General features: G+C 44.4%; 1 protein-coding gene across 2 annotated transcripts; it reads left to right on the forward strand.

Moving 5' to 3' along the window:
* Positions 1-3,077: 3,077 nt before the first annotated feature.
* On the forward strand, positions 3,078-6,541 carry LOC127318320 (uncharacterized). 2 transcript variants are annotated; one of them, XM_051348791.2, is made up of 7 exons: positions 3,078-3,518; positions 4,698-4,897; positions 5,161-5,301; positions 5,392-5,472; positions 6,057-6,181; positions 6,262-6,333; positions 6,365-6,541. In XM_051348791.2, the coding sequence occupies exons 1-6, from the start codon at positions 3,296-3,298 to the stop codon at positions 6,308-6,310; spliced, it is 819 nt and encodes a 272-aa protein (XP_051204751.1). In that variant the 5' UTR covers positions 3,078-3,295; the 3' UTR covers positions 6,311-6,333; positions 6,365-6,541. The 2 variants fall into 2 exon arrangements, with proteins under 2 accessions (XP_051204751.1, XP_051204750.1); XM_051348790.2 differs by having other exon boundaries at positions 3,079-3,518; positions 6,262-6,541.
* Positions 6,542-22,094: the final 15,553 nt, after the last annotated feature.

The raw sequence follows: 22,094 nt of genomic DNA on the forward strand, positions 1-22,094 counted from the left end.
CCACTGATAACGAGTAGGCCTAAATAATTCAATTGGGATTGTTGCTGACCCATACCACATAGTTCCAGCAACTACGAAAGCTGCAAAAAATACAGCAGCGATACTACTGAAAGTACAGTTTCAATATTGTCCATACGTAATCCTTTGTATAGACGTTGAGGCGGACGGACACTAAGATGGAATAAGCCCGCTAATGTACCCAACGTACCCGCATCAATATGATGAGAAGCTATTCCCCCCCGGAACAAAAGGATCAAAACCTTCTGCACCCCATGCTGGATTTACAGCTTGTACTTTTCTAGTTAGTCCATAAGGATCGGATACCCATATCCCAGGACCATACAAACCCATTACATGAAATGCGCCAAAGCCAAAGCAAGCCACCCCTGCAAGAAATAAATGAATTCCAAAGATCTTGGGCAAATCCAAAGATGGTTTTCCTGTCCGCTCATCAGAGAATATTTCTAGGTCCCAATATACCCAATGCCACATTGCTGCCAAGAAACACAAGCCAGAAAACACAATATGCGCATCTGCCACACCTTCATAACTCCAAATACCCGGATTTGTTACAGTTCCTCCTGAAATACTCCAACCACCCCACGAATCCGTTATTCCTAAACGAGTCATGAAGGGAATGACGAACATACCTTGTCTCCACATTGGTTCCAGAACATGATCAGAGGGATAAAAAACTGCTAATTCGTATAAAGCCATCGAGCCAGCCCAACCAGAAACTAGAGCTGTGTGCATTATATGCACCGCAAGTAATCGACCCGGATCATTCAATACGACGGTATGAACACGATACCAAGGCAAATCCATGGAAATACCCCTTTAGCAAAGAAAAATAGACACGATGTCGCTTTATTTTATCGCATTGGAAAAGATTATCCATATCCTATGTACCTAACTCTTCTAGGGAATTCTGTGTCAGAAAGTGTGAATATTTATTTCATTCCATTATAAATAAGAAGCCCATTCTGTTCATAAGAAGAAAGAGAAGCAGATCTATTCTATACTCGATAAGTGCCAATATGCAATGGGTAACTTGCCCAATTTGGAAAAAAACGAAGAATAGATCCCTACCCCTCCTTGTTTATTATTCGAATCGCCTATTCCTTTTTTATTTAATATGTCTTGCTTTCTTTATAGGTATAATCTTTCAATCTATGTATTATTTCAATCTACGTATTAATATAATCTATACTATTCATATTAATAGAATCTATAGTATTCATATAGAATAAGAATACAAATAAAAATGAAGATGATAAACTGTGGATTCTTTCACTTCCATTCTTATGTTTCCATATTAAAGTGTAGTTTTCTTAATTAAATTTAATAATATTAATCTAAATATGTCCATTGGTGTTCCAAAAGTACCTTACCGGATTCCTGGAGATGAAGAAGCGACTTGGGTTGACTTATACAATGTTATGTATCAAGAAAGGACACTTTTTTTAGGTCAAGATTATGAATAGCATAGATTACATGACAAAGAAAGAAAAAAGAACATGTTGCTTTGGCAAACATGGCGTAAGCAAACTCATGGGGGGTGAAAATGCGATAGAAGGAGAATCAGATTCATTTGAAACAATACAATTATGTTCAGGAGAGGATGGTATTTGGGATGATGCCATAGCTATCTTTGCAAATACTACCTCCGTCCCACCGGTTTACAGGTTCTACGTATATCCCTAGATCTCAAATTTAACCAACGTAACACAAGATATATACTACAAAATATATATCATTGGAAAGTTCATATGTTGTACTTTTTAATGGTATGATTTTTGTAGTGTCAATCTTATATTATATTGGTTAAATTGACGATCTTAGGATACACATAGGCCCTATAAACTGGGACGGAGGGAGTAGTATTATTCAACAATCAGAAGTATTGGGAATGTTGAATTCATGCATTGTGGAAGAGAGATGAACAAAGCTTCTCATAATATAGCTAGAAACTGTTTTATGTCTTAGCTGTCATGTAATTGGGTTGATGAACCCCCTAGCTTCCTTTTACAAACTCCCATAGTGGTAGTATCTTATAGCTAGTATCATGCACATTGATCCCACAAAAATACTGATGTGACAGCTAATTAAGGAGGAGAAATGAGTTTAGACTACCCACAATGGGAGTATCATAGGTAGTATCTTGCATTTCATGTATGCAAAATGCTGATGTGGCACTGCAATTAAGGATGAGAGAGAGGGTACTAGTATCATAGGTAGATACTGTATCATAGCACATACTACTAGAAAAATTAATGTCAAGTAAATCTTATACATATATTTGCATTGAGATTCTACAAAACAATTAATATATGAAGACTATGATACTAGTACATGATACCATGCATTGTGGAGATAGTAACATGTAGTAGTATCATACGCATGATACTTCTATATAATACTATGCATTGTGACTAGTCTTAGAGTATCATAGGTGGATACTATATCATAGCGCATATCACGAGAAAAGTTAATGCCAAACAAATCTTGTACATCAATTTGCATTGAGATTCTAAATAGCAATAAATATAACATAACTATGATACTACTCCATGATACTACCCACTATAGAGATAGTATCATACACAAATATCATATGCATGATACTACTATATTAAAAGAGCTAGCTATGATGGTTTTTCCTAAAAAAGAAAATAAAAACAACAAAGATTTTTGTAACTAATATTGAAATAAATTAGGGGAGATTCTAACTTTATACAAAGCTACCAAATGATGATAATACTGGTAATTAAGATTCCACTAATAATATTTGAGGATAGTTGATATTACATATATAGTACGAGTACCTTTTGCTGGTATGTAATTAATTTTTTTAATAAAAAAATCCGTGTACAATATTGCCAGTATCAATCAATTAGAGGAAGTTATTCGTGTATAATAATAACAAAATCTGCTGAAACATTGATGACTCATCAAAGCAAGATAACCTCAGATTTATCCAATGGTTTTATATGGATTTTTCCTTCTTTTAGAACCGTATGGATTTGTTTTTTCATGGGACCTGCGTGTTTTTAACCTGACTTCCCGAGGACGGGGACGGAACGGAACGGAACAGAACAGCTGCAGCAAACCCAACCCGGCCCGGGCCATTACTCCGCGCACCCATCTTCTTCTTCTCCTGCAAAACCAAAGACCAGACCACTCACGCGACGCGCCGCACGCACGCACTGCACGGGGCAAGCCCTTCTCCGATCGTGCTCGCTCGCCGCGGCGGTGGTGGTGGTAGCAGGGTGACCGGAGCAGCGGGGAGGAGGAGATGAGGCCGGCGCGGAGGCCGATGGGGGTGGTGGTGGCCTGGGTGCGGCGGCAGCCGCCAAAGGTCAAGGCTTTCCTCGCCGTCGTCGCGGGCATGGCCGCGCTCGTCTTCATCCGCTTCATCGTCCACGACCACGACAACCTCTTCGTCGCCGCCGAGGCCGCGCACGCGCTCGGCATCGGCGTCCTCATCTACAAGCTCACCAAGGAGAGGACCTGCGCTGGTTCGCTCGCTCCCCCCCTTCTCTTTGCCCCCCTCTTTCCCAAAGCTATCCCCTCGATCCGTCGAGCTCGCATGATTCCACCGCGGCCTGATCTGTTTTTTTCTCGGAAAGTTATGCCCTTTTTTAGTACGTTTTCTGCTTACCTGTATTTTTAGGGTGCGTTTCTTTTCAGTCAAGCTTATTGTCATCCTCGTATGTTATATATATTTTTTTGTTCTAATTACCTGCCTTTGGTTGCTGAATGATGTACTTTTTTCGGAAGATGAACCCGATTTGCCTAGACAACTCTTTGCTTTTTTTAGGGCGAGGCCTGTAAAACTATGAATCAACTGTTTTTCTATCTATCATGCGTGAGGGATAACTGTTAGAGTACTGCCCGCGACTTGCGATGTGATCTAGTAATACTTTGTACGCACATGCTGCTTTGGGAAACGGTGATACTGTTTGTGTGGTGATTTGCTCCGAGTGTGCAAGGATAAATCTTTTGCCTGCTCAACCTCCAATTGCCCTGTTCTGCCTGCGGAGTGTAGCTCAGTAGCTGCATCTGTCTACTGTAGCAGTTATGTGGCAAAATGCAGGCAGCTCACGATATGTGCCTGTTCTCGAAATTTGGTTGCAATCTTATATCAATAAGATTGTAGCAGAGTTTGTTCTGACCAGTGTGGTGTATGTGATAGTGCATAAAGTGTTTTGTTTAGACTTTCATCTTTTGGTGCAGAGATGGATGTTGTTAAATCGCGCCCCTTTTCTGTCCCTACTTGAACACCTGTCCCTGAAGTGGTCTTGCTGTTCTTCAGAAACTTTCGTGATTTATTTGTGTGGAATACTGGAATGACCTTATCCCTATGCTCTATTAATGGAAACAAGATCGGTGGAGGGTGCAAATTAAACACTATATCCTGAAAAGAACAAACAAATATTAATGAAAGCAGCTGTGAAAAAAATTATATGCAAATGGATATTTGTATGGTCACAGAATCTGCCTTCGGTTTAATGTTTTTCCATTATGCAACCACCTTCCAGATTTCCATTAAAGGGCAAACTGGGTAGTCTCTGATAGTAAAGTGCATACAAATGACTGATAGGCTGTAATAATGCAGTAACTTATGTATCGTTGTGTATAAATTTCATGCTCATGCTCTGACTTGCTCAAAACTTTCCCTCTTTGAATCTTTTCAGGACTATCACTCAAGTCTCAGGAATTGACAGCACTATTCCTGGCTGTTAGGTTGTACTGCAGCTTTGTTATGGAGTATGACATCCATACTATACTGGATTCAGCTACACTGGTAGCTACTCTTTTTGTCATTTACATGATTCGGTTCAGACTGAGGGCGACTTATATGCTGGAGAAGGACAACTTTCCATTGTACTATGTGGTAAGAACGTATCGATTTAGGCTATTATTGATTGTGGCATTTAATTTCTTAAATCACTTCTCCGACTTCAGTTCTCACTTCCAAGATCATATCCTGGTTGTATTTTTTTAGATCCACAAAATTGCTATATGATCTCAGTATCACTTTAGAAAGAGTTGTTCCTCTGTCCCTGGCGTTGGCTTGTTTTCCATATTGTTAATCCATTCATCTTGTGAACCTCCTCTTTTTGCCAAACATATTATCTTACTAGACTTACTGTCCAGGTGGTTCCTTGTTTTGTGCTCGCGTTTTTCTCCCACCCTTCAACGTCACATTTCATGGTCAATCGGATCTGCTGGGCCTTCTGTGTTTACTTGGAAGCTGTTTCAGTGCTGCCCCAGTTGCGCTTGATGCAGAACACAAAGGTAACTACTGCAACAATAGAACATCCATAATCCCATGGTTGCAGAGTTGAATGGCCATGCTTATCTGACTTCTATATATTTTTTGAGCAGATTGTTGAACCGTTCACAGCTCATTATGTGTTTGCATTGGGTGTTGCAAGGTTTCTTAGCTGTGCACACTGGGTCCTTCAGGTTCTTTTTCCTGTCTTTTTTCTTGTTAAGAGTCTACAATTTTGTTTTTAATCATACCAAATGTGCCAGCACAAACTGCATTCAGACCAGTCTCACTATGAAATATTCGAAAATAGTCGTCTGTTTTCTATATATTTACCTTAGATGAACAAAACAGATCCTTTTTGGGAAAATAAATACACAGTTTCGTTATACAGATATAAACCAAAACATCACCTCTCGTTGCTTATTCTAGTTTATCATTTTTCTGAGGCTCTCATTGCTGTGTAGTACATTGTTTACACATTATAAAGTAAAGACAATCCACTGTTTTTGAATCAAGTTATATTCTGTTGTTACCACCGTGATCATTCATGTTCATACCTGATGTAATATATCCCATTAAACCATATAGTTCTACCTAATTGTATGTTCGATTATATCTTGTCAGTGTATGCATGTTTAGCTGCATTATTTTTGAGAAATCAATCTGTAACTTGTAGTGCATGGTATAACATCATCCTTATTGTTGGGATTCTAAAATATTTTAAACTATGTTACAGTGATTTGGGTCCATCTAAACTAAATAGTGGTACTCTTTGTAGGTCTTGGATACACGTGGGAGATTGTTGACTGCCCTGGGCTATGGTATGTGGCCTTCGATGGTGCTTCTCTCTGAAATCGTCCAGACGTTCATCCTTGCAGATTTCTGCTACTACTATGTAAAGAGGTACGTAATCAAAGCCTCTGCTATCACTTCTGCAAAGAGTTAAAACATCCGATGCTAACAAGTGGTTTCTTTTGGTGCAGTGTTGTTGGTGGACAACTTGTGCTGCGGCTTCCTTCCGGGGTGGTGTGAAATCTGCAACAGGATACACAACCCAGTTACTCGGTGCTCTGTCTTACAGTTGAACAGTGGTTCTGCTTATAGCGCCCAACCTTCTCTCTTCCCATGTGGGATGAATTTGAGAGCCGAGAGCCTTGTTTGCTTTTATTTTTCCAGTTATAAACTGTTCTTGTGAAAATTGTACCAGAGACCTCCGTGAAGCTTAGAATGCTATCTTTATATCAACAGCTGACTATTTATCCAGACTAGTTTTCAAGTACTTTGCTCTCTCTACACCCTCAGTTGTCCTGTTTCTAGAATAGGAGGAACAGGGGTGTAAGTGTAACACCCGAAGTACTCTATGGGCCGCACTTGAGTGATGGGCTATTGGCATGGTCTCGGCCCAACATATTGATCATGAGAGACAGAGGCGACAGAACAGAATGAACTGAAGAATGCTTGCTTCTTCTTCCTTCCAGTCCCTATCTTCTTCCTCAGGTTCGGATGTTCTCTACAAACATCCACTTGTGTCCGGTTGATATTGAAGCTCACGTTCTGGTAAGGGCATCTCCAACCGAGCGACCTCCTCGTTCATGGGATCCTAACCGCGATTGGGAGAGACGATATTATTCTTTCGTAAGTCCATCCAATGGAGATAGGTTGAGGAGAAAGAAAGGAGAAAACTAAAGAGAAAGATGGACAGTAGATTTACAGTATCCGAATCAAATAAGAAAAGTAGCTATTTCATCAAATCCCGATTGTGTGGGTGTTCAGTGGAGAAATCCCTAACGGACGCGCTGGGCCATCCGTTTTGGACCGTTTGGGTGGCCACGCGGACAACGTCCCGCGTCTGTTTGGGTCGCACGCTGCGCCCAACGCAGCGGCCACCCATTTGCCCATTAGATCTATTTGTCCATCTGGCCACACATACTTATAAATAATATCTTAAAAATATAGAATAATATCTAATAAATATAGAATAATATCAAATACCATAAAATAATATCAAATGTAGCATGATAAAGAAATTAAAATGTGCCATAGTTTGAGAAAAATATAAAAATTACAATTGAGATTGTCAACCCAATTTGGGCGCTCTAGGATCTCCTTCTGTCTTTTCTCGAACCAAGCTCTCTTCGCCTCGCTCATGATGCTCAAGTTGGTGTTCATGATGAGGTTGTCCTCGGCTTGCCGTTTGAGCTCAACTTCCTTCGCCTTCAACTCCACCTCTTTGGCCCTTGCCATTGCTACGAGTACAATTTATTTCTCATTGAGCTCAATTTCTCTAGCTTTGTTCTTGGCCTTGACCTCTTCAATCTCAAGCTTCTTCTTTTGGACATCAAAGTAGTTCTTCCTGTCCTCTTGTTTCTCCCGGCGCCTCCTCTCATCCATCTTGTTCGTGGACACCTTTTTGTCCGCATGCATCTCCTTCAAAGTGCCAAACAATAGAATGGACGAAGCATCACGCTTCATGTCGGCTTTGGTTGACTTGTGGCCGCGTGGACGACTTGCACGAGAAGCGGAGCTACCGCAAGGCTGCCCACCATCAAGGTCAATGACTGTGGCATATTTGGCGGTCTTGTTGCCAGTCAAGGTCGCCATGTACCCCTCGTACCCCTCCTGGAACTTGGGGGTGCCTTGGAGTTCCTTCCAACAATGAAGGAAGGCAAAGGTCTTTTCTCCATTGTTGGTTTTGTAGAATTCCAAAGCTTGCCATACCTAGAGCAAAGCGAGACGACAACGATAAACATATGTGCAAACATCGGATGAATAAGTTGAGGTTAAGAATCATACCAAGTCCTTCACACCCATGCCACTAACAGGGATCCGCTTCACGTGATCATACGCCGCCTGGAACTTGTTGCATTCCGTTTGAATTGCTCCCCACCTCTTTTGGAGCGATATCTTGCTGTGGTCGCTCTCAAATGGCTCCACTCCGTATTTGCGATGTTCATGAAAATAGTCATAGATCCGGCGCCAGAATGCGGCCCCCTTCTGCTCGGCACCCGTCAATGCATCTTGCCCGATGGTCAACCATCCTTCGACGAGCACCTTGTCCTCCTTCTCAGTGTAGTTGGTGGTTCTTTTGCTTACCCGGCGAGCGCGAGCTTGTGCAGTTGCGGCTTGTGTGAGCTCCTGAGCGAACAACGACTCCTCCTCGATGTTAATGCTGCCGGGACATGCAGTGGTGTCCTCCAGTGTGTCAATGGGAGGTGGTTGGGGAGCCTGCTGTGTCGAAGGATATGGCACAGTCGTCGGCATTATTGTTGGAGATATGCCCAAGAGGCAATAATAAAAGTGGTTATTATATATCTTTATGTTTATGATAAATGTTTATATACCATGCTATAATTGTATTACCCGAAACATTGATACATGTGTGTTATGTAAACAACAATGAGTCCCTAGTAAGCCTCTTAACTAGCTTGTTGATTAATAGATGATTAGTTTCATAATCATGAACATTGGATGTTATTAATAACAAGGTTATATCATTATATGAATGATGTAATGTACACACCCAATTAAGCGTAGCATAAGATCACGTCATTAAGTTATTTGCTATAAGCTTTCGATACATAGTTACCTAGTCCTTTCGACCATGAGATCATGTAAATCACTTATACCGGAAAGGTACTTTGATTACATCAAACGCCACTGCGTAAATGGGTGGTTATAAAGGTGGGATTAAGTATCCGGAAAGTATGAGTTGAGGCATATGGATCAACAGTGGGATTTGTCCATTCCGATGACGGATAGATATACTCTGGGCCTTCTCGGTGGAATGTCGTCTAATGTCTTGCAAGCATATGAATAAGTTCATAAGAGACCACATACCACGGTACGAGTAAAGAGTACTTGTCAGGATACGAGGTTGAACAAGGTATAGAGTGATACTGATGATCAAACCTCGGACAAGTAAAATATCGCGTGACAAAGGGAATTGGTATCGTATGTGAATGGTTCATTCGATCACTAAGTCATCGTTGAATATGTGGGAGCCATTATGGATCTCCAGATCCCGCTATTGGTTATTGGTCGGAGAGAGTTCTCACCCATGTCCACATAGTTCACGAACCGTAGGGTGACACACTTAAGGTTTGATGTTGTAATAGTAGAACTTGAATATGGAATGGAGTTCGAAGTATTGTTCGAAGTCTCGGATGAGATCCCGGACATCACGAGGAGTTCCGGAATGGTCCGGAGAATAAGATTCATATATAGGAAGTCATTTTATAGGTTTTAAAATGATCCGGTCACTAGTGGAGAAGAGGCCTTTGGTCCCAAGCAAATGTCCCAGTGCAGAACCAAACCGGGACCAATGGGGGGCATTGGTCCCGGTTCGTTTTGCCCAGGGCGACCCCACTAGCTGGCGCCTGTCCTGTAGTGGCCTTTGGACCCGGTTTGTAATACAAACTGGGACTAAAGGGTCCACGGCAGGGCGCGGCAGGCCGTGTCAGGCGTGGGAAACCTTTAGTCCCGGTTTGTATTACAAACCGGGTCCAAAGGCCCCCCTTCTGGCTATATAACCTTGCCCCTGCCCAAGTGTGAGCCACACTTGGCCATTTTTTCACTTTCTTCACAAGAGGGGTGTATTGCTCTCCTCTCTTCTTCACATGCACAAGAGGTGTTCGATGAAATGCTTAAGAGGATTTGCCACTTGAGTTTACACAAATCAAGCCACACTTAACTTGCTTTTTTCTTCTTCATCGAGGTTAACAACTTTATCCTTTTCATCTGCAATTGATAAAATGCATGTGTATATATACATCGTGATCTTCTGTAATGGTTTTGATCAGCTTAATTATATCATGCAGATGAATTGGCAATGGATGTACATTGACCGACGGTTTGACGAGTTCACTTCGGGCCTGGATAATTTTATGGCCGTGGCGGAGGCAAACAAACATGGTGGCTTCATGTATTGTCCATGTGTGGACTGCAAGAATACCGTAAATTACGCTCACTCGAGTCTCATTCACAGCCACCTTCTGCGATCCGGTTTCATGCCCAGTTACTATTGTTGGACCAAGCACGGAGAAAGAGGGGTTATGATGGAAGACAATGAAGAAGAGGAAGAGGATGATGACGGTTATCCCAATTTCCCTGAATACGATGATACTGCAGATGGCAATGAAGAGAATGAAGTAGAAGATCAAGAGGCACCAGATGAGCCTGCTGATGATGATCTTGGTCGGGCCATTGCTGATGCAAGGAGAGAATGTGAAACTGAAAAGGAAAGGTTGGCCTTCGACAAGATGATAGAAGATCACAACAAATTGTTATACCCAACTTGCGAAGATGGCCATAAAAAGCTAGGCGACACTGGAATTGTTGCAATGGAAGGCGAGAACGGTGTCAACGACTCAGGATTTGGAAAGTTGCTGACAATAATTAAGAGGAAGCTTCCAAGGGGTAACGAATTGCCCGCCAGTACGTACGAAGCAAAGAAGATTGTCTGCCCTCTAGGATTAGATGTGCAAAAGATACATGCATGCATTAATGACTGCATCCTCTACCGCGGTGAGTACGAGAATTTGGATGCATGTCCGGTGTGCACTGCATTGCGGTATAAGATCAGACGAGATGACCCTGGTGATGTTGAGGGCGAGCGCCCCATGAAGAGGGTTCCTGCCAAGGTTATGTGGTATGCCCCTATAATACCACGGCTGAAACGCTTGTTCAGAAATAAAGAGCATGCTAGGTTGTTGCGATGGCACAAAGAAGATCGTAAGAAAGACGTGATGTTGAGGCACCCTGCTGATGGCTCCCAATGGAGAAAAATCAATAGAGAGTTCCCAAACTTTGCACATGATGCAAGGAACTTAAGGTTTGGTCTAAGTACAGATGGCATGAATCCTTTTGGAGAGCAGAGCTGCAGCCATAGCACCTGGCCTGTGACTCTTTGTATATATAACCTTCCTCCTTGGTTGTGCATGAAGCGGAAGTTCATTATGATGCCAGTGCTCATACAAGGCCCGAAGCAACCCGGGAACGCCATTGATGTGTACCTGAAGCCATTAGTCGAAGAACTTCTACAGCTGTGGTCCCTAGCAGGTGTACGTGTATGGGACGAGCACAAGCAGGAGGAATTTGACCTAAGAGCGCTGCTTTTCGTAACCATCAATGACTGGCCTGCTCTTGGTAACATTTCAGGACAGTCAAACAAGGGATACAATGCATGCACGCACTGTTTACATGAGCTCGAAGGTGATTATTTGGAAAAATGTAAGAAGGTCGTGTACCTGGGGCATCGTCGATTTCTTAGGCTTACCCATCCCGTAAGAAAGAAAGGCAAGCATTACAACGGTGAGGCTGATCACCGGAGGAAGCCTCCCCATCGTGATGGTGTTGATATATTTGGTATGGTCAAGGATCTAGATGTAATATTTGGAAAGGGTCCTGGCGGACGGTCTGTTCCGAATGACGATGCCGGACACGCGCCCATGTGGAAGAAGAAATCTATATTTTGGGATATACCCTATTGGGAAGTCTTAGAGGTCCGCTCTTCAATCGATGTGATGCACGTGACGAAGAATCGCGTGAACCTGCTAGGCTTTCTGGGAGTGTACGGGAAGACAAAAGATACACCAGAAGCACAGGAGGACCAGCAACGTAGGAAAGACCCCAAAAAACTGCATGAGAGAGTTAAAGGACGTCATTACTCCAGCTACGCTCTTACAAAAGCAGAGAAGGAAATATTTTTTGAATGTCTGAGCAGTATCAAGGTCCCGTATGTAGGGAATGAAATAAGGCGGGAATGATTTTTTTTTTAAATGGCCTTTGGTCCCGGTTTGTATTAAAAACCGGGACTAAAGGCCTATTTTGCGCGGGCAGTGAAAATCGCAGCAAAATAGGCCTTTAGTCCCGTTTTGTATTACTAACCGGGACCAAAGGGGGGCCTTTGGTCCGGTTTGTAATACGAACCGGGACCAAAGGGGGGGGGGGTTTATAACTGCTCGCCTCCTTCCTCGCGCAAATCAATCGCGCGAGGAGGAGAAACAGAGCGCCGCCAGGCTGCCCGTTCGCCGTCCACCGCCGCGCCACCGCCGTCGCCCACCGCGCCGCCCACCGCGCCGCCCTCCGCCTCGCGCGCCACCGCCGCCTCCGCGCGCCTCCGCCGCCTCCGCCTCCACCTTGCCGCGCCGCGCGCCTCCTTCCTCTCTGCGCGCCCGCGCCTCCTCCTCCACCTTGCCACGCCCGCGCCTCCTTCTCTCTGCGCCCGCCGTCGCCGTCGCCGTCGGCCGCCTCCTCCGCGCCCGCCGCCGCCCGCCGCGTCGGCCACCTCGCTCCTCTCCGCCAAGGTGAGCCCCGGCCGCCGCCCCCTTTTTTTTATTTGTTATTAGATTAGTTGTTAGGTTAATTAGTTAGAAACAATAGTTAGAAAAAAAGTTAGTAAAATTAGTTAAAATAATAGTTAGAAAATTAGTTAGAAAAATAGTTAGAAAATTAATTAGTAAAATAGTTAGAAATTTAGTTAAAACAATAGTTAGAAAAGTAAAATTAGTTAGTAAAATAGTTAGAAATTTAAAAAGTTGTGAAAATAGAGTAACCACTACGCGTCGTTATGAGGGCCGCCGCGCCGTTATGAGGGCCGCCGCGCCGGTAACCACTACGCTCGCGATGGCGCCCCCAAAATACGGTAGTGCCGACGCCCCTGCCGGCGCCCCCAAAATAGAGTATGTAGTGCCGGCGCCCGCCCAAACGGTAGTGCCAGCGCCGACTAACATAAAAGTAATGAAGTTATTTTTTAATTTATGTTAACGTTGGTACATATATATATGATTTGTTCTCGTAGCTACGATGCCACGACAGCCGCCGCGTCGTGGTCTAACTCTCACCGAGGAGATGCAGCAGATGGGGGAGGTCCGGGACTGGGCTCCGCCGGGGTGGCACTGGGAGGTCTTAGCTTCCGGGTCGCGCACCTTGGTGCGGAATCCGGGTCCCGTCGTCGACCCGGATATTCTTTGGTGGAGGTCTTATGGGCCACGGTCGTTTCAGAGGGAGCCGGCCCCGCCGGAGGAGGTAGCTCAGCGCATTGCGGCGGAGGACAAGCACGTTCGCCATTACATGTATGCGTTAGACAACATGTATAGGACCGGATGGAGCGTTATGCAGGGATCTCATGTTAGCCATGCTCCCGTGATTGTTCCGTGGCTTTGGAGGTTCACCCGGCGCGGCTTAGGACCCGATCGGCGCCCTCTAGGACCCGGTCGGCGCGGTTGAGAGGTTGTAGTATTGATTGATTTATTAGGGTTAAATAAACATGAACCCGATCTATGTATGCATGTAACTGCACTATCTGCTTTCAGCACTATATTATCGATCCTTAGTTAAGAACTACATATGTAACTCCATTTTCAGTTTTCTGCATTTTCCTTAATTTGATCATATGATGGTTCCTATATATAGCTTGCAGGTCGTTGTAGAAAGCATGGACAGAGATGAAATTCAAGAAAATTTCATGGAGAACCTCATAGCCCACGGTACTCTGGATGATCGCGACGACGACGTTATTCCAGACGATGTCACCGCAACTTTTTTGAATGACTCCGGTGAGGGAGCGGAGAATATTGAGGAAGAAGATTCTAATGGCGCCGGTGAGGAAGAAGATCATCATAATGGCTCCGGAACCGTAGTTATCACCGATGTATATAAATTAATTAAGCCGCTGTTGATCGACTAGATGCATTAACTAATTAAATTGTACTGACTATGAATTATTTCTTTTTTAGCCCTCCGGATCGAGCACTTCTTCTGTAAAGTCGAGGAAGCGAGGCCCGGCCAAAAAGTTGGACGACGGTGTTAGGCACGACATCACCCACATCGCTAAGGATGGTAAACCGATTGCTCCAGAGAAAGGTGCAAAGTCATTTATAGCTCAATGCGGAGTGCTTGTTAGGGACCACGTCCCGATCACCGTTCGAGAATGGAACAAGCCGAAGGGACTAGTGTTGTCTGCAAAGGAAGAAGCTCAAGGTCTTTATATCGATGATGTAGCCAAAAATAGTATTCTGACCAAGCTCATGTCACATTTCAACATTGTACCCGAAGAGGGGGATGACGCTGAAAAGGCCAAGATGGAGCAGGCCCTCCGCGAGTTTGCCAAGAAGAAGATGGCCGAACTATTCAAGAACCACAAGAAAAGATTGCGCGGCCTTATCAAGAAAAAGAAGACTCCAGACAGTGAGAAGGTAAAAAATCACTGGGACGAATTCGTGAAGTACAACACCGAGTCAGAAGAATTTAAGAAAAGGTCGGCAACAAATAAGGCAAATGCTGCGTTGAAGCTATATCACCAAATTCTGGGTCCAGGTGGATACAGGGCTAACCGTCCTAAGTGGCAGGCAGCTGAGGCGGAACCCGACGAGAAAGGGATCAGATTAGGGACACACGGTTGGATCGAACGGTGTAAGGAGTGGTTCTACGGGATCGGGGGAACGTTGCATCCAGAAACAGGGAAGTGCATCTATAAGAAAGCTCATCTGAAGTTTCCCATTGAAGCCCTGGAAAAAGCACATAAGGACGTGCAGGAGGGGAGGTTCCAGCCCGAAAGAGAGAACGATTAGCTGACACGCACCCTTGGGAACAAAGAACACGGCGGACGAACACGAGGCACAGAAGGCTCCATTCCGTGGAAGTATGGCTTTCTTGCGGAAAGGAAGAGATTTCCTGATAAAAGCCATGAGAGGAGAAAGGCAAGGGAAATAGACCGCATAGCGTCCTTAGAGGAGGGTATGAGCACCATGAAAGCCCAATTAACCATGGTAACCCAAGTACTTACATCCCAGATGGCTCGGGGGCAGGCTGTAGATCCTGCATTGCTCAATGCCCTCGTCCCGCCGCAATCCCAACAACACCGGAAAAGCAGCGTGGCTTCCTCTCAGCAGGTGGATAATGATGATGATGACCAGGTGGTCGAGCCTCCTCGCTACCCCCCCCCCCCCCCCCCCGTGGATGATCTCACTGAGAGCCGTCCTTGTGAGCTGCATGTTAAAGTTTTCAACCTATCCTTCAAGGCGGCGGTCGGCATCCTCTTACCTACAAGGTCTTACCATTGCCGTCCGGTCCAAGACGACTTTGCTGTTGTGATGGTGGATGAAGTGTTGAGAGATTATGAGGGGTTGGTGCTTGAGCACCCTGCAGGTGAAGATGGGGAAATCAAAGAACTGGGAGAAGCCCGTAGAACCACCGTGCATTGGCGGAAGGAGAACATTGTGTTTCCAGGTGAGAAGCCAACAAGCAGGCCACCTCGTCCGCCTCCTCCGCCACCTGCGCAGTCTCCTCCGCGTGATGATTCTCCTCTGCGCGATGATGATTCCCCTGTGCATGAGCAGTCTCCTCCGCGTGAAAATACTCCGCCGCCTCCTCCTCCTCGCCAGGAGACTCCGCCGCCTCCACCTAAGCAAAAGAGGAAGCTAACCGCGGCACCTCCTACAGCTTCGAAGAGATCATCAACTCCGATAAGGGCACAGACTCCAGAGTTGTTACCACATGAGCAGACTGAAGAGCAAAAGGCATTTCTTGCACCGAAGAAGATGTTTATTCCACCGCAGACAGTGAAGCACTTTACCGAGACGAGAATGAAGAGACCTGAGCTGAGAGCTGATTATGACCACTCTCTTGGACAGTCCTCTAGAGCGATCAAAGAAGCAAAAAAAGTCGCCCAGCTTGGACAGCAGGACATTCAGGCCGTACCCCACTTCGTCGTGGAGCCCTATCATGATCCAGAGACGGCATCGATGATCGAACGGGCGGCTAGAGCTCAGGGAGCATCAGTTGAGTACGAAGATTACTATCCAACGGCTCAAGTGGTAAACAAGTATAGATACGGATCTGATCTCGTCAAACCTGGCGAGCTCGCGCGTCTAGGGACTCAGATGCGAAGGTTGCATGAATGGTACCTGAAATCCTATCGAAGAGGTGATGCCTACCTCACGGTGTATCTTAGAGATGAGCATTACTTCCGGGGGGCCGACGAGATAAACCTTGAGTTAGAAGAACTGTTTCAGTTATTCAATCAAGACGCCCTCGACAAAGTTGTCATCAGTTGCTACTACCTGTAAGTGATTTATTTATGTAATTAAGTCTGTAGCTCAGCTCATTCATTTGCACTAACAATTATCCTCACTATATTCTTTGTGTACGCTATACATTTAATTATGCAGAATGAAGAAGCTCGAATATAAAAGAGGCAAGCTCCTACCGCTGGGGTTCATAGACCCAAACACAGTTCATGAAGTTACGGTTCGAGACTTCGCCAAGGACACAGAGGACAACATCGTAATGTTTTTGGAGAAGCAAGCAGACAAAGAGGATATATTCTTTCCCTACAACTTCAAGTGAGTGTTATATATAACATACATTATGCTTGTGCACCTTCCACTTTATTCTCGTAATCATTGAGCTATGCTTGTGCAGATTCCACTTTATTCTCCTAATCATTGATCTTCACAAAGGAGTCGTAAGAGTCATGGACTCGAAACGTAAAGAATATGCGGAATGGGCGGACATGGCTGCCATCCTCCAGAGGTAATTTCAATCAATTTCGTATTGGCATCTTCATCTGTTCTAATTCGACGATATCATCAACTAATCAATAACTCATTTACTCATTATTTTTTGCCGGGCAGGGCTTGGAAACGGTTCATCAATACTGTTCCGGGTAAATGGAAACCGAAGCTTACATTTCAAGATTACCCTTCCGTAAAACTCTATATATGATATTTACTTTCAATACGATGCTTGATTATTAGTTTGATCGAACTATTTTTTCGTAAAGTGTATTAGGCAGGAACCCGGGAATAACTTATGTGGATACTACGTTTGCACCTTCATTCGTGACATGGCCTGTCCCAAGGGTGGGGATGCCCGTATACACCAGACTCGTGTACGATAACAAATTTTCACAATTAATCTTAATTAGTACCATCTATTGTATTGAGTTCCATTCATATATTGATCTCCTTTTTTAAATATAGATGATACGCCTGCGGGACACTCTCATAACGGAGGATCAAATACGAGCAATTCAAGAGGAAATCGCGGGATTCTTTGTTACCGAGGTCATTACCCCAGGTGGAGAGCACTATCGGCAGTTCGTGACGATTGAGCAACTTCGTAGAAGCTAATAGATTTAGTAAAGAGATCCGACTAGCTTTATATTGTAAATATGCATGCATTACGTGTACTGTTGACGATGTCTATATATATTCACGACGATTTTTTGTGGTTTCTTGAATGATATATATGCATTGCTGAAACTCTGTCGCGGCAGAGAAACGCTGGTACAGCCTAAACTGTCTTGCCATGCGCGGAGAAATAGCAATTCTCTGCCGCGGCAGAGAACCCCAGGCCCGGTTCGTAACACGAACCGGGACCAAAGGCCATCCACCGCGAGCTCCCTGGCCACACCACGTGTCGAGGCCTTTAGGCCCGGTACAACTTTGAACCGGGACTAAAGGGGGGACCCTTTAGTCCCGCCTAATTGGTCCCGATTTGGGAACCGGGACTGAAGCCCCAAATGGACCGGGCCTATAGCCCCGTTTTCCACTAGTGGGTGAATTTATGGAAGGTTCTAGAAGGTTCTAGAAAAGTCCGGAAGAATTCACTTTGGAAGGCGGAGTCCCGGTGGGACTCCACCACCCATGGCCGGCCAACCCTAGAGGGGGGAGTCCAAGGTGGACTCCACCAAGGGGGCCGGCCACCCCCCCTCATGGAAGGGTGGGAATCCCACTTGGGTGGGAGTCCCACCTTGGGTAGGTTTCCCTACAACATGGAAAGTTTTGGGTTGGGGTCTTATTCGAAGACTTGTAGTCCAACACTTGGGGGTTCCACCTATATAATGAGGGGCCAAGGGGAGGGGGCCGGCCACCACAACACCACCACCTTGGCCGCACCCCAAGGAGGCCGGCCACCCCCTCTCCCCAAACCCTAGCCGCCCCACTCCTCCCCCTCTCCCGCAACGCTTAGCGAAGCTCCGCCGGATATCTCCATCGCCACCGCCACCACGCCGTCGTGCTGCCGGATTCAAGGAGGAGCTACTACTTCCGCTGCCCGCTGGAACGGGGAGGTGGACGTCGTCTTCATCAACACCGAACGTGTGACCGAGTACGGAGGTGCTGCCCGATTGTGGCACCGTCAAGATCTTCTACGCGCTTTTGAAAGCGGCAAGTGATCGTCTACCGCAGCAACAAGAGCCTCATCTTGTAGGCTTTGGAAATCTTCAAGGGTGAGTCTCGTTCATCCCCTCGTTGCTTCTGTCTTCTAGATTGCATCTTGGCTTGGATTGCGTTCTCGCGGTAGGAATTTTTTTGTTTTCTATGCAACGAATCCCTACAGTGGTATCAGAGCCGTGTCTATGCATAGATGGTTGCACGAGTAGAACACAATGGTTTTGTGGGCGTTGATGCTTATGTTGTCTTTAGTTTGAGTACTTTGCATCTTTGTGGCATAGTGGGATGAAGCGGCTCGGGCTAACTTTACATGACCGCGTTCATGAGACTTGCTCCTCGTTCGACATGCAACTTGTATTGCATAAGAGGCTTTGCGGGTGTCTGTCTCTCCTACTATAGTGAAGATTCAATTTACTCTTCTATTGACAACACTAGTATCACCGTTGTGATTCATGTTTGTAGGTAGATTAGATCTCACTCGAAAACCCTAAACCACGTAAAATATGCAAACTAAATTAGAGACGTCTAACTTGTTTTTGCAGGGTTTGGTGATGTGATATGGCCATAATGTGATGATGAATATGTATGAGATGATCATTATTGTATTGTGGCAACCGGCAGGAGCCTTATGGTTGTCTTTAAATTTCATGTTGAGTCGTATTTCAAAGAAGTTGTAATAGTTGCTACATGGGAGAACAATCATGAAGACGGCGCCATTGACCTTGACGCTACGCAGACGATGATGGAGATCATGCCCGTTGATGATGGAGATCATGTCCGTGCTTTGGAGATGAAGATCAAAGGCGCAAAGACAAAGGGGCCATATCATATCACATATGAATTGCATGTGATGTTAATCCTTTTATGCATCTTATTTTGCTTAGATCGCGACAGTAGCATTATAAGATGATCCCTCTCACTAAATATCAAGATAATAAGATGTTCATCCTTAGTAGCACTGTTGCTAAGACTTGTCGTTTCAAAGCATCACGTGATGATCGGGTGTGATAGATTCAACAAGTGCATACAACGGGTGCAAGCCAGATTTGCACACGCGGATACTAAGGTTGCCTTGACGAGCCTAGCATGTACAGACATGGTCTCGGAACACGGGATACCGAAAGGTAGAGCATGAATCATATGATTGATATGATGAACACTTTGAGTGTTGGCCATTGAAGTTACATCTTGTCTCGTGATGATCAGACTTGGTGTGGTGGATTTGGTTCGTGTGATTACTAAGACAATTAGAGGGATATTGTTTTGAGTGGGAGTTCACCTAGTTTTTAATTATGTTGAATTAAAATTTGAACTGAATTTGTCATAAACTTAGTCTAAAATATTGCAAATATATGTTGTAGATATGGCGTCCCCATCAATCAATTTTAACCAGTTCCTAGAGAAAGAAAAGCTTAAGAGCAACGGTAGCAACTTCACTGACTGGTTCCGTCATGTGAGGATTTTTCGCTGGTGGAAAGCTGCAATATGTGCTCGATGCACCGCTAGGTGCCCCACCTGCAGAAACTGAATCCGATGAAGTAAAGAATGTTTACGAGACTCGAAAAACTCGGTACTCTCAAGTTCAGTGTGCCATCCTGTGCAGTCTGGAAGCCGATCTTCAAAAACGTTTTGAGCACCACGATCCTCATGAGTTAGTCAATGAGCTGAAAGCTAGCTTTGAAACTCATGCGGCCGTGGAATGCTATGAAGCATCGAAACACTTCTTCAGCTGCATGATGGAAGAAGGCAGCTCCGTTAGTGAGCACATGCTCGCCATGACCGGGCATGCGAAGAAACTCAGTGACTTGGGAATAGTGATTCCTAATAGACCGGGGATTAATCGTGTCCTTCAATCACTGCCACCTAATTACAAGAACTTTGTGATGAACTACAATATGCAGAACATGAACAAAGAGTTACCTGAACTCTTCGCCATGCTAAAGTCTGCTGAGATTGAGATCAAGAAAGAGCACCAAGTGTTGATGGTCAACAAGACCACAAGTTTCAAGAAACAGGGCAAGTCTAAGGGAAAATTCAAGAAGGGTGGCAAGAAAGCTGCCACGCCTCCTATGAAACCTAAGAACGGCCCTAAGCCTGATGCTGAGTGCTATTACTGCAAGGAGAAGGGACACTGGAAGCGTAATTGCTCCAAGTATTTGGCTGATCTGAAGAGCGGCCTTGTCAAGAAGAAGAAAGAAGGTATATCTGATATACATGTTATAGATGTTTATCTTACTGGTTCTCGTACTAGTACCTGAGTATTTGATACTGGTTCGGCTGCTCATATTTGTAACTCGAAACAGGAACTAAAGAATAAACGAAGACTATTGAAGGATGAAGTGACGATGCGCGTTGGAAATGCATCCAAAGTCGATGTGATCGTTGTCGGCACACTTCCTCTACATCTACCTTCGGGATTAGTTTTAAGCCTCAATAATTGTTATTTTGTACCCGCGTTGAGCATGAACATTATATCTGGATCTTGTTTAATGCAAGACGGTTATTCATTCAAGTCTGAGAATAATGGTTGTTCTATTTTTATGAATAATATCTTTTATGGTCGAGCACCTGAAAAGAATGGCTTATTTCTGTTAGATCTCGATAGTAGTGATACACATATACATAACATTGATGCTAAGCGAATTAAATTGAATGATAATTCTACTTATATGTGGCAATCGCTGCCTTGGTCATATTGGAGTGAAACGCATGAAGAAACTCCATACCGATGGATTACTTGAATCACTTGACTTTGAGTCACTTGATAGATGCGAAGCATGTCTAATGGGAAAAATGACTAAGACTCCATTCTCTGGTATTGTGGAGCGAGCTACTGACTTATTGGAAATCATACATACCGATGTGTGCGGACCAATGAGTGTAGCATCGCGCGGTGGTTATCGTTATGTTCTAACCTTCACAGATGATCTGAGTAGATATGGGTATATCTATTTAATGAAACATAAATCCGAAACTTTCGAGAAGTTTAAGGAATTCCAAAGTGAAGTAGAAAATCAACGTAACAAGAAGATTAAATTTCTACGATCTGATCGCGGAGGTGAATATCTGAGTTATGAGTTTGGCATGCATTTAAAGAAATGAGGAATACTTTCACAATTGACACCGCCGGGAACACCACAACGAAACGGTGTGTCCGAACGTCGTAATCGAACTCTCTTAGATATGGTTCGTTCTATGATGTCTCTTACTGATTTGCCGTTATCATTTTGGAGTTATGCATTAGAGACAACCACATTCACTTTAAATAGAGCACCATCAAAATCCGTTGAAACGACACCGTATGAATTATGGTTTAATAAGAAACCTAAGCTGTCGTTCCTTAAAGTTTGGGGTTGCGAAGCCTATGTAAAAAGGTTACAACCGGACAAGATAGAACCCAAAGCGGAGAAATGCGTCTTCATAGGATACCTAAGAAAACTTTAGGGTACACTTTCTATCACAGATCCGAAGGCAAAATCTTTGTTGCTAAGAACGGAACCTTTCTTGAGAAAGAATTTCTCACTAAAGAAGTGACTGGAAGAAAAGTAGAACTCGATGAGATTGATGAATCTTCACTCGTTGATCAGAGTAACGCAGTACCGGAAGTTGTTCATGTGCCGCCTGCACCGGCAACAGAGGAA

This window comes from Lolium perenne, chromosome 7 (genome assembly GCF_019359855.2).
Source record: "Lolium perenne isolate Kyuss_39 chromosome 7, Kyuss_2.0, whole genome shotgun sequence".
Classification (NCBI taxonomy): Eukaryota; Viridiplantae; Streptophyta; class Magnoliopsida; order Poales; family Poaceae; genus Lolium; species Lolium perenne.

Excerpts from the sequence above, each read along its gene's own strand:
- LOC127318320 (XM_051348791.2), top strand. The coding sequence starts at position 3,296 with ATGAGGCCGGCGCGGAGGCCGATGGGGGTGGTGGTGGCCTGGGTGCGG. Across the intron at positions 4,898-5,160 it reads ACTTTCCATTGTACTATGTG|GTGGTTCCTTGTTTTGTGCT; the intron begins GTAAGAACGTAT and ends CTTACTGTCCAG. Across the intron at positions 5,302-5,391 it reads GCTTGATGCAGAACACAAAG|ATTGTTGAACCGTTCACAGC; the intron begins GTAACTACTGCA and ends TTTTTTGAGCAG.